At 27.1% G+C, this 13,658-nt stretch overlaps 1 protein-coding gene across 1 annotated transcript; it reads left to right on the forward strand.

The window, feature by feature from the left end:
- Nucleotides 1-2,898: 2,898 nt before the first annotated feature.
- LOC135927806 (glutaryl-CoA dehydrogenase, mitochondrial-like) lies at nucleotides 2,899-12,641 on the forward strand. Its single transcript, XM_065464000.1, has 11 exons — nucleotides 2,899-2,947; nucleotides 2,995-3,027; nucleotides 3,074-3,214; nucleotides 3,257-3,380; nucleotides 3,446-3,555; nucleotides 3,659-3,794; nucleotides 7,371-7,635; nucleotides 9,283-9,386; nucleotides 11,053-11,178; nucleotides 11,490-11,650; nucleotides 11,921-12,641. The coding sequence occupies exons 1-11, from the start codon at nucleotides 2,917-2,919 to the stop codon at nucleotides 11,983-11,985; spliced, it is 1,296 nt and encodes a 431-aa protein (XP_065320072.1). The 5' UTR covers nucleotides 2,899-2,916; the 3' UTR covers nucleotides 11,986-12,641.
- The last annotated feature ends 1,017 nt before the right edge of the window (nucleotides 12,642-13,658 follow it).

The raw sequence follows: 13,658 nt of genomic DNA on the forward strand, positions 1-13,658 counted from the left end.
TATAATGGAGGTACTTTTATATTCGTGGAACATCTCTAATATGCCATGGAAACGCATTCATCTATATTTCGCGGGACCTATCGATTCATATTCATGGTTAATTGGAGTTGTTGCACATTCTAAATGGGTTGAGGTCGAGTTGATGAGAGAGATCATGTTTACAACAAAGATCAGGGCGCTAAGAAAATAGTTCACACGTTTTAGAACGCCAAGACAAATTGTGTCAGATAATGGCCCTCAGTTTATTTCTGGAGAATTTCGAAGATTGTGTTTAGAGAAAAATATAAAATTAATACATTCAACACCTTACCATCCCAAAACAAATGGGTTAGCTTAAAGAACAATACGAGAACTTAAGAGTCGATATTTTGATACTAGAAAAGATATTAAGAATCCAGAGAAAGCTATGGAAGAAGTTTTGACAGCATACAGAATGGGCTAGGACCAATCAACTGGACGTTCATCGGAAAAATTATTGTTGGAGCACAATCTAACTGGATTAGATTAATTACATCCTAATGTTAAGGATGAGATGGAACGATCTAATATGCGACAAAGGACAGCGCATGATGAAAACATTCAAATAAGGGAATTCGAGGTTTCACAACCTGTATGGGTACATAATGAAATCAATTTAGGTTGGAAAGAAGGAATTATAAAATCCAGAACTGGTAGACATTCCTATTTAGTAAAAAGTAAAGATAGAAAAATATAAAATCATGCAAATCAACTGCGAAACAGGTATGTATGGAAAGAAATGGAAAAGTCAGAAAGAGAGGAAGAAAATATGGAATCGGAAATGTTGAGAAGTTCGAAAATATTGAAGGATCACCTAGATAGGGAGATGACGGCTAAACGGAAAAGACTGATGAAAATTGGGGTCCATAGGACATGTTAGAAGTTGAATCAACAATGAGGCGGGAATCACAACAATTGAAGAAGCCTATACATCATCTGGTTGAGGAGTTTTAAAATCTTAAGTGTGAGGAAATGTGATAAATGTTATATAAGATTTTATTATAGTTCATACATTTTATATTACATTCTATTTGAATTTTATTATCATGATGATTGACATTATATATTTTCTAGGGAATGCAACATAAAGTAATATGTTGTATAGTTTAGTAAAATGACAATTACGATAAATTTGTCCTTTTATTTATTTATTAAAGATTTTATTATATATATATCTGAAATTGACTTTATCTTTTTTAATAACTAATTCCTTAAATGATAAATAAACTTAAATGGATCACAATAATTAGGAACTTTGATTATATAAATCTCTCTGTTAAGAATTTTTTCATTTAATATTATATAAATTTAAAGGGGACATCAAAACCATCGCATTTATTCATTAATTCTAATTTAAGATGTTTTCAATTATCCATGATTATTTAATTATTTTTAAATTGGGAACATTTATTCTTGTTTAGGATTTAAATATATAAGGTTTCAGCGCTATTAGGAATTTAATTTTAATATTATATTTATTAGCATTTAGGAATATTCAATTTAACCGATTTACATTTAAACCTGTTTCCACTGTTATGAATTCGAAATATTATATTTTTTATTATGAAATTATTGAGACGTAAAAGTACTGAGAGGAGGATCTCGGCCTGGTAAAGTGACAGTGGGACACCTCCCGCCTAAGGTCATTTTCAGACAGAACGGTTTTTCAAAGCGGTTTTTGGGTAATGTTACCAACAATTTCTTTCTATTTCCAAACAAAGGATGCTAACATGTCTAAATTTTTTTTTTATATAATATAATATTTAAAAAAACACAATCCTGAGCACCATGACGCCATTTAATCGTTATTAAAATTAACGATTTAAAAAAAATGGGTATCTGGATTGTTTTTTAAAATATTTTTATTATATAAAAAAATTTATTCGAAAGTTAATAATTTTTTTGGAAATAAAAAATTGATTGCTGGTAACATTACCCAAAAATCGCTTTGAAAAAACATTCTATCTGGAAATGACCTAAAATAGAATCTTTGGAATGTATTTTTGGCCCAAATTATAAAAAAAGTGTAGGCATATAACCTTCATTAGGATCTGCTCATACTCATTTGGCTGGCCTTGATTTGAAAATTTATTCCGAATCTTACCGAACTCTAACCTTTATACTATTAAATAATTTTTCTTTCCTTATGTTTTTATTAAAATTATATAGTCACAATCAAAATTTGTTTATTATTCTCAGTGTTTCTAATTTTTCTGATTTCGATTGAAATATCATACTCGTTCAATAGTCTGATAAAAAAAATCAGATTAACTCAGTCCTATTTAAAAATAAAAACTTAGATCGAATCGTAATCGAATATTTAAAAAAAAATTTAATCAGAATGGTAGGACAAAAATTTTAGAATATGTTTCGGATTGGGTCGAACGTTAAAAATTGGTAGGGCTCAAATGGAAATTGAACTTGGTTAAAATCGTGATAAATATGCCTTAATGAGACATTACAAATAGTAAGGATAAAAGAGAGAGTGATGCTGCACTCTTCGCCTAGATAATATAATAAGACCTTTTTTTTAAATTTATGAATAAAATTTGTTTTAATCAGTTAACACCAAATGATTAACATTAACCATCAGGTGTTTCAGAGCATTATAAAGTGGATAAGTTTAAGATTTATTACAATAATCATTTTTATTATTAAATAATACACATTTAACTTGAAATTATTTATTTATTTGGTGCAACAATAATATAATGTTTTTTTCATCTATGGTCTTTAGTGGTAAATATTTATAAACAAAATTTATGTTATTTTTAAATATTTGTAATCTTTTAACTTATTAAAAATTTACTTATTTTTCCGCAAAGTTTGAAAAATATGTAAAAAAAAATAATTTATACGAACCTTTGTGAGTAAGGAAAATCAGATGTTTGTGGTAAAATGGAAAAAGCATACACACTGCGTTTGTTTGGTAAAATTAGTTGTAACAAATTTCTAATTTTTTCCTATTTTTTTTAGTAAATTTAACAAAAAATTTAACATCAATACGAAGTAATATATTATAGATCATAGCCCATATATAAATATTAATCTCAAGAAATTTCAAAATTTAATTGGAATGATCCATTTTTATTAGAAGAACAATTTACTCAGGATGAATTATCCATTCGCAATAGCTTTCGGAAATATTGTCAGGATAAACTATTCCCCAGAGTTTTATTAGCAAATAGAAATGAATGTAAATAATTTCTAACTTTGACATTATTAATCAAGTTATCAGATTTTCATAAAGAAATTTTTAAAGAGATGGGTGAATTAGGTGTGTTGGGTGCAACTTTAAAGGGATATGGCATGCCTGGTATATCGTCAGTAGCTTATGGTTTATTAGCAAGAGAAATTGAGAAGTTTCAAAATTTTATTACTTTTGTAACTAAAATTTTTTAATTAAAAAAAATGTCTGAATAAACAGGATAGATAGTGGATATCGTTCATGTATGAGTGTGCAATCTTCTTTAGTCATGTTTCCTATTCATGCTTTTGGGTCTGAAGCACAGAAACTTAAATATTTGCCTAAACTTGGTAAGTCTTGGTTATATTAAATTATAAAATTGTAACTAAATAATAGTTATTCCTCCTAAATTCAATTATTAATAAGATATGTATATAATGTTGTTAAAATAAGCCAAAGGTGATATGATTGGTTGCTTTGGACTCACTGAACCTAACCATGGCAGTGACCCATCATCAATGGAAACAAAAGCTCAAAAAATTACAAAAAATGGAAAGACTTATTATTTGCTAAATGGAACTAAATCATGGTAATATAGTTTTATTTCAAAGGTTTATTTGTTTGTTGAGATATGATATGCTGAGATTTATTTTTTATTAATAAATATATTTTCCATAAGTTTCAAGAGTTTTTTTTACAGTGGAGGACACAGCAAAATAGTTATATGCCTAAATTTTTATACATAGTTGAGATTTTTAAAATTTTGATGATTTTATCACTTAGTTCAAAACTGATTTTTAGTATTTTTTTATTTAAAATAATCCCTTTAATTGTTTTAATAAGAAATTGAAAATATGAGAAGTAAATGAATGCTAAATAATATATACATGATTTATAAAATATTTATTTGATATCAGGTGCCTAGCCAGCAGGGAGGAAGGATAAATCCCCACACCCCACCCCTTGTAGCAAATTTTTTTAAAAAATATAAAAGGTTTTAAGAATTGTGAAATGCAAAACATTTTATTTTGAATAGGTTATATTTTTTTTTTATTTTAGCAAAAAGTTAAATAAATATTTATATTTCTTCTTTGTGTATTAATATTTTTTACAAAAATTGAAGCACATTTTTTTATATATTTTTTTTAACCTTAAACACTGATGGTTATAAGAAAATTTTATTGACCAAAAACCTAACATTAATATAATTTAATATAAAATATATAACCCAAACCCAATACAGAAAGTATAATAATTGATTATTAATCTTCAGAATTTGAGACACAATGATTGCAAATAATACTATTGAACAAAATGAAGAATCTAATAAGATAGATAATGAAGAAATAGCTTCAGGAAGTTAGTAATCATTAGAAAAAATTTGTTGAAGAGAATTTTTTTTAAGACTATAGAGCCGCTGTCATCAAGCTGTTACAGCATTCTTGGATCTAGATGAGCCTATTTTTATTGCCGATAGAGCAGCTAGCTGTTACAGCATTCTTGGATCTAGATGAGCCTATTATATTGCCTTTGGGGAAATATCAGAATGGCCTGAACCAGTTATTCCTTCTGAAGTTGATACATTATTAAATTCAATAGAACAGCCAATTTTTTCTTCTCATTTGGTGTTAATAAATTATTTAATTACTCAACAATTTAATGCAATATTTTTCAAAAAAATGATATGGATTTTGCTGTGATTACATGAATATGATTATGTCACGACTTAGAAAAGAGATAATATTGACCAGTAATTTCACAAGATATATGTGAATAGTGAGACAACATAAAAAATATTATCCCCCCTCCATGGAAAATTTATGGCTGCGTGCCTGATTAATATGATTTAGGTTTATTTAAAAAATTTATCTCAGACATGATGTTTTGTCATTTTTATGTTTATCCCGAATTTGTAAAATCTTTATTTTTAAGCCTTTGATCATACTATTTTATTGCCCACTCATATGGTCTGGTATACAGACCTGTTCTGGGATGAGCCTGCAGGTCTCTTAGGTTATATAGATCTATTCTATTCAATTTATTATTTATGAATATACTATCCCTGATATTAATATCTACCTATAAACCCTACCTTCTTAACCTGATTTCAAAACATATATAAATTCAATAATTAGATCAAATCAAAAGTTTAATTGTGAAACAATTTTTTGCAAAAAAATATAAAATGGAGGACACATTTATCTAACCGCAGGGGGCATACCTCTTGCCAATTTTTCAGTTTTTGTAAATATCATTTAAAGCTAATAAAATATTATCCCCAACACTCCCCCATCCTTATCTCCCAAAAAATGAATACAGTACTACCTTAAATCAAATTAGAACACTAAACTAAAATTCCACAAATAATTTTTGAAAGCAAAATTTATCACATCAAATTACATTACTTTATTTAATATTTGTAATACATATATTTGGTAATATAAGCTTATCAAAAATATTAGTTTTATTAATATGTTCCAAAAAATAATATTAGATGCGACATTAAAAAAAGTAGTATTCAAGTCAAAATAAATACCAATAATGTTTGAGAAATCAAATAGCTCGCCATTTCCTCTCTAATGCTTGGTTACGTTTCCTATAAAGCTAATGACGGACTTAATTAATTTTTTAGGTAGAGTTTGAAACAAGGTTTTACACTTTTTTAGAAATATTTTCCATCAATACTTAGTCCTATTTAGCAAATTGGTCTATGCTGCCTATATCTTTTTTTAAAATCAAAGATCAGGATTTTTTGGATTAAATTTAAATCGGGGCTTGATGCAGAACTATTAAAGTCAATTATTGTCGGATAAAATATATTTTGGTCTATTTTAATGTATGATATAGCACATTATATTGTTACAGAATAAAATTCCTTTGCGAAAGCCATATATTTGTCAAAGCAATGCAAGTTCTTTTGATGAAATATATTGATATTTGGATGAATTTATAACAACAAAACTAGACATTTTATCCCGCCATACAAACAAACCCTTAACGTAACTTTTGTTGTAAATGGGTTCTTTTAAGACAGCCTGCTGGCATGTCAACTAAGGCCTTCTCATTTCTATAATAATAGCAGAATTAGTTAAAGTTTTTTATAATATTAAATGTATACCTTATAAAATGGATATCCTATGAATTCCAATCAAATAGAATATCACTGGTACATAAATCTCCTTTTCATCAAAAATAATTTCAAATCTCTCAAATTTCTTTGAATTGTAACATTTTTTCCGCCTATTTTCCGATGAGAACTGTTAGCTTGAGCATTTTTGGATCTATATATAATACCACGAATACGAATCTTTTGCTATAGGGATTCCATCTTTATGAGATTTAGGGTTTTTTGATTCCTAAGATGGGGGCACATTAATAAAACAAGGTGTAAATTTAATAAGCCAAAACAATAGAAGGAAGCAATATGAAAACAAAAGAAGTAAATCTTTAACTTATCTCAAAACATTGTAAATTTAAGTAAAGGCAATCATTTTGATTCGCCAATGTTCAATAGCTTTAATTTTGATTTATATACTATTTATTGTTTATATATTGATTTTTTAAATATTGTTAATAATGTTAACATTATTTTTCATAAATATATTTGCATTACAAACACAATCCAAGAACTGACAATATGGGGCTTACCCTTTAAAAAGTACAAAGTACCCCGTATTGTATAAAATAAAGTAAATGACCTATTTTGGCCACTTGGAAGTTACACTTTAAGAAATTGTAGATTATTTTAAAAATTCACTCTTTTATCCTCACCAGCTTAGGTAATTTTGCAATGGGGGATCCTTGGCGTTAGCTCATGAATTGATTGCGTACCTTGATTGTAAAAACCATTTGTTTTGCAATAAAGTTAAAAAATCTAAATTTGGTTTAAAAAAATATTTATGTTCCGATACTTCCTTCTCTCAACTTTATTTCGGAAATTTTATGATTTTTGACTTTTAAATTTATACACCTATATTTTCCTATAGAATTGTCAAAATCAATTTTGGTTTTTTTATTTGTAGGATGGGACGCGTTCCAAAGACGGCATAACTTTGGTAGAACGCGTCCTCTTTGAATAAAGAAGGATTTTTTCTATAAAAATTCATGTAATAGATTCTTTTAAATACTTTCTCACATTGTATGCCATTTTAATCTTTATATTTAGGATTACCAATTCTCCGGTCGCTGATCTATGCTTGGTGTGGGCTCACGTTGTATCTCCTTCCCCTTCCTCTCTCGACAAAGCTAAACGGAGTAATATAGATAATCAAATAAAAGGTTTTTTGATCGAAAAAGGCAGCCCTGGCCTATCATGTCCCGAAATCAAAGGTAAATTTTCTCTTAGAACTTCTGTCACTGGTCAAATTGTCATGGACAATGTAGAGGTTTTGGAGGAAGATAGTATTTTGCCTGGCGTCGTTGGCTTGAAGGTATATATATATATAGTATATTCGTTTTTTTTTGCAGGGAGCTGGGTTAATAACATAACTTTAAAAATTTATATAAAGAGAACCGAATGGGACAAGATTCCACAGAACGTTTATGATCATCTAAAAACGTTCAGGAAAGTATATCTATAAAACACAAATTTCTTTCTATTTTATCAACAAACACGGATGATGTATTCTTTTATTTTTATACGTAGAAAAGTAAACTTGAGTTGTTGAGCTTATATGGCCCCTTTACGGTTGGCTGAAAGGAGTGACTGATATAATAAAATGATATTTTATTAACTAAAAAAATAAATCGTTTGAATAATAAAAAAAAAACAAATTTTACCCGTTTTAAGTACAAATCACAAAGAAAGATGAAGATAAATACAGATAAAGAATATATGTTGGTTTATGAAATAAAACTGAAATCTGATTTTTTGAGGAATCTACCGAAACATTCCCCAAACTTGGACTCCCTGTTTTTTTAGATTCTTCCCTTGCCTTATTATTTCATGGTATAATTTATACGATTCTTATTAATGGCATATTGTATTCATTTTGCAGTGCTTAATGCATGCACATTGTGTAATTAGTAAATTTCTTTAATATATATATATTTTTAAATTTATAGTCAACAAGGTTCATATTTATTAAGTAAATATGTTTCAAAGGCTTTAAAGACCAAAATTTTGATAAAACTTATTGAAGAGTTTTTAAACATATATATTTTTTTACAAATTTTAATTAAATTGATGCTTGAAATCTAATTGTAAAGAAAATTTTTTGCTAAGGTAGCGCGCTATATATTTTGGCTTTAGCGATGGTGCGGTACTATCTTTTGAAAAGTAATGTTATGGTAGCTCTACTTTTTTAAATAGATACTTTACGCTACTTTTAAATAATATAATATAAAATAAAAACATAATTAAATTTGAGATTATAATATTGAAATTTAATATTTTGAATTATTATTTATTTTATTTTGTAAAATTCAATCGACCATCGATCGAAAATAATTAAAAATACGCAGGACTGTAACTACTAGGGGCATTTAGGAGACACACCTCACGAAATTTTGTGCCCCTCCCCCTCTCTAGAATTATTTCGTCTTTTGCTTTCGTATACTTAGAAACAGGATGTCGAACTAAACTGCGAAATCAAAATGAACCGTTTTAAATTTCACAACCATTATAAGAATATTTTGAAAGGAGAGATCCAATCCGTTATAAATGGTCTCGAACCGGTTCAAACCCATCTTCATTAATTTTTGTTTTATGTTTTTATTTTTGAGTTTTTGAAATATTTTTGCTTGATTTTATATTTAAGTTTTGAAATTTTTTTTTATCAGTATTATGAGTCAATTAATAAAATATATTATACATGATTTAAAAATTTTCACAACTTTTATAAACCATAACTAACCGAAAAACCGATATAAATTTCTAAACCGAAATGCGCCAATATAGGATCAAAAATAAGCGACATAGTATTAAATCGTTTTAAAAATTGAAACTAAAAACTGAATGGAACTGAACTGTAATTATCGGTTCAACACCCCTCTTAGAAGTAAATTGTAATAAAAAATATATAAATATCATTTATTTTAACCTTATGCAATTTTTATAAATTTAATTAATTACGCAGGGACCATTTAGCTGTCTAAACAACGCCAGATATGGCATAGCCTGGGGTGCCCTGGGTGCTGCTGAATTTTGCTTTGAAAGATCCAGGGAATATGTGCTAGATAGGTTTAATTAGGGTTGGGAAACAAAAACAAAAAGTTTTAGTTTCAAACAAAGCTAAAAAATTTGGATTTTTTGTTTTGAATTCCAGAAACAAACCTTTAATACTTCTTTAAAGTAGATTTTCTTCTTTAATCACTAATCATTTAAATGCATGGTTGGTATTTTTTAAACTAATTTTGAACACAAAAATTTTAAGCGTTAAAAATTAGTGATCTGCATCGGGCCTAGTTTTTCAAGCCCGGCCCGGCCCGAAATTTTTTTTAAAAAAGTTTTGCCGGCCCGGCCCAAACCCGAATTTTTTAAAAAAAGTTCTGCCAGCCCGACCCGAACCCCAAATTTTTTTTACAAAAATTTACCGACCCGACCCGGCCTGAATTTATTTAAATATAGAAATTAATTTTTTATAATTACTCAAAATAAAAGACATATGTTATATGTCGTTTAATTTCGATAAATACAAATATTTTTATTTTACATAAAAAATTCAATATAAAATTGATAAATTTAGATATATTTAAAAAAGTTCCAAAATCTGGCCCGACCCGACCCGAATTTTTTTTAAAATGTTAGGTCCGGCCCGACCCGAACCCAATTATTTTAATTAGAATTAGACCCGAGCTCGGCTCTAAGCCCGTTCGGGCCGGGTCTAACTTTGCAGATCTCTATTAAAAATACTATGATAATAATTTAACTATTTTAACAAAAAATAAGTCAAGGTTATATTAAAAATAGTGTGGGAGCAAAATTAGTTGCATTAAATGAATCTACGTCGGGACTATGATCTCATTTTCAAAGCAACCATAGATTTTAAAAATATAAAAATTGATAATAATTTCTAACGATAACAATGGTATTAATAAATATAATTCACATGCCGCGCCACTCATTTTTTTAAGGGCCGCTCTATTTAAAAAAATAATCGAGTAGAATATCCATCTCAGCTTTTTAAAATTTCGTTTTATAATTGGCTACAAAAAGAAATCGAACATAGGAGTAGCCAATTAATGTTTAAATGATTCATCATCATATGTTTTTTAAATTTTTAAATTCAATTTTACAATGTTAGTATATTTATGCAAAGTTGTTAAATTTAATAATATCTATTAATACCGAACCTAGATCGAACCCGGAATTGGGTTTGACTTGTTTGGACCGAACGCTTTTTCAAAAAATGTCGAAATTCATACTAAACCCGGCTTCTGGGTCACTTTAGTTAACGGTCTACCATAAATGAATCGAATTGATTTTTTGGTTGATTGGGTGAAACTCAATAAAGGGCCCTTTTCTTAGAAAATTAACATAACACGTTTTGGAATTAGAATATATTTTAAAAATATATAGTCTGGCCCAGATATGAAATTTTTTATTATTTATTAGGTTCCGTTCAGGTTTTTCTAAATCATACCATTTTATAGTCGGATATCCTGGCAGGCTCATTGATAAAAATAGTTAACTTAATTTTAAAATTTTTATGTTTAATTATTTTTTCTAAAAAACAGTTTTTTTTTGAATAATTCAAAACCATATCATATTCAAAAACAAACAAAAACTTTTGGGTTTCCCAGCCCTAGGTTTAATACTTATAAATATTCGTTATTTAATTTAATTTTTATTCCTATTTTTTATTATTTAAAAAAAACAATTTAATATTCGTTAATAAAAACATTAGAAAACAATTCGGAAAACCTTTGGCTAGCTATCAGTTGATTCAGAAAAAATTGGCTGAAATGTTGACTGAAATATCCATAAATTTACAGGCTTGTTTGCGGGTTGGACGGTTAAAAGATGAGAACAAGTTAAATACCTAAACATCGTTTTTTTGTTTAGATTTTTTTTAAACATTTTTTTAAACATTTTTTGTTTCAGTTTTTTAATGTTAATTAATTTTTATTTTTGAATTATCAAAAATGAAAGTTTTGTATTTTATAATTTTATGTTCCATTATTATTATTATTATTATAATTATTATAATTAAGTTTAAAAATAAAGTTTTCTTACCATGGATTTAAAAAATAATTTGAAATTATGAAAAAAAATATAATATAAAAACAAAAAGAAATAACAGTGAAAAATTTATATACATCCTAACACAAATTTTTATCTCAGAGCGGCCCCTGAAATGATATCACTGATCAAGAGAAACAGTTGCCTTCGATCATTAGAAATCGTCAGGCAAGCTAGGGATCTATTGGGTGCAAATGGAATATGCGACGAATACCATATAATCAGACACGTTATGAATCTTGAATCAGTCAATACTTATGAAGGTTTACAGTTTATTTTGTTGAAAGCATAACAAAAAATTTAAAGAAAGGAGTAAAATGAGATAGACAAAGATACCCTTATTATAAGCTCAGGAGTTACTATTAGATTTTATAAGTCGTTTTATTGTTTTTAATTGAAATTTTTTGAAAGGAAGAATTGAGCAAATAAAGGATGGGAAAATTTAGATAAACTATTTTTGCAAATATTAATACCTATATATTTTTTTAAAAAAATATTAATTTGTTTGTATGATTATTTTATTTGATCTGTAGGTACGAGTGACATACACGCTTTAATACTTGGTAAGGCTATAACGGGAATATCTGCGTTTAGTTAACACATTCATTCATTTCGAAAAATTGACTATTATTCATACTATTTTCCCTTTGATTTTTGAAATATTTAACCAGAGACCTGCAGAGCTACTTATTTACAGTTCTTAACTAGGCTTCTTAAATTTTGTCATTTTTCAGACTTTTCTGGTTATCAAAACCTCGATTTTAAGGCCCGTGGCAATCGGAGTCTATCTCGAATGTATTTACTATTTTGATAGCTAATTATTCTTTTGCCTTTTTTAATCACTTCAACAATAAAAAAAATCATAAATTGAGACAAATTGATGAAAACTTCATAGTAGAATTATAGTTACTTTATAAATAAGTATTATATCATCAAAATAATTTTAATATTTTATTTTATTGATTCACGATTGCAATTGATATTATAAATTATTGTATAATATATTCAATGTTAATATAATTTATTAAAAATATTTTATTTTTCACTTTAATTAGATCAAATAATTATAATTTTATCATTCATTCGACCCACCAAATTTTAAAATATCGTCATGTAGGCTAATACATTTATTTGGTTATTTTTTTAAAGGTCTTCAAGCTTTTTTATACACAGAAATTGAGATTTTATAGGCCAATACATTTATTGGATAAATTTATTTACCAAAGATGGTCAAGTTTTTTATGCACGGAAATCGAAATTTTATAAAATTGCAAATGAATATTAGGTCCTTAATAATTTTTTTTTGTTAGAAGGATAATTTTTTTAAAAAATCTTTTGAATTGTATAATATTAATATATATTTTTTTAAATATCAGACTATCTTATCATGAATAGGTAAAATAGAAATCGAATAATTGTATTATAATTTCGAATATTTAGTAATAATTTCGAATAATACAAATAATACATTCTAATAATACGAATAATGACTAGGTTTTCATTATTTGACTAATAATTTGTTTTAAAAAATACTTATGACTCACGAATCATGATATATTTAAGAAGCTCGATATCATGTTAAACTATTATTTTATTGATAAGTAATTTTTAATCTTACAACGAGTCCGCATCCTAAAAACAATAATATTTTTTTTTACCTATTATAAATTTGAAACAAAATAATCTTCAAAAATAAGAGATAAAATATATTCACAAGTTTATGAAATATTATGAAGGTTTAGTTTTATTTAAATTTTCCTAAGATGCCCTGAGTGTTACATCCATTTCGTCAATCGCTGCTTGTCATCGTCCAAAAAATATTTTTCTCACTCATTATAATTTTCCAGTTGCCAGACCATCCGATTCATTTTTAATCTCATTTAATCATAAATCAGTCTTTAACTATTTACAATTTATCTTGGTTTTTTTTATGCATAAGAAATTCCAATTTTCGAATTCGAATTTTTTGAAATTTTTATCAAGCAGACATAAAAATAAATGTTAAAATATTTCCAATAAACTTACGCTATTTTACGAAGAAAATGAATTAAGAGTTTCAAGTAAACTTCTAAAAATATTTGCCATTGATAATTTAGTATTCCGTGAGACAATTTATAATAGCCTATCAATAGAAATTAAATATTGTCCCCTACACCTTTCGGAACTTACCTTCCCGATCCTAAGGAAGGAAGGAAGGAAGATGAAAATCTGAAATATCTTAAATTTATAATGATTTTACATCCCTCAAAACTTTGCTCCCTACCCTCTTAA

This window comes from Gordionus sp. m RMFG-2023, chromosome 4 (assembly GCF_954871325.1).
Source record: "Gordionus sp. m RMFG-2023 chromosome 4, tfGorSpeb1-WG-v2, whole genome shotgun sequence".
Taxonomy (NCBI): domain Eukaryota; kingdom Metazoa; phylum Nematomorpha; class Gordioida; order Chordodea; family Parachordodidae; genus Gordionus; species Gordionus sp. m RMFG-2023.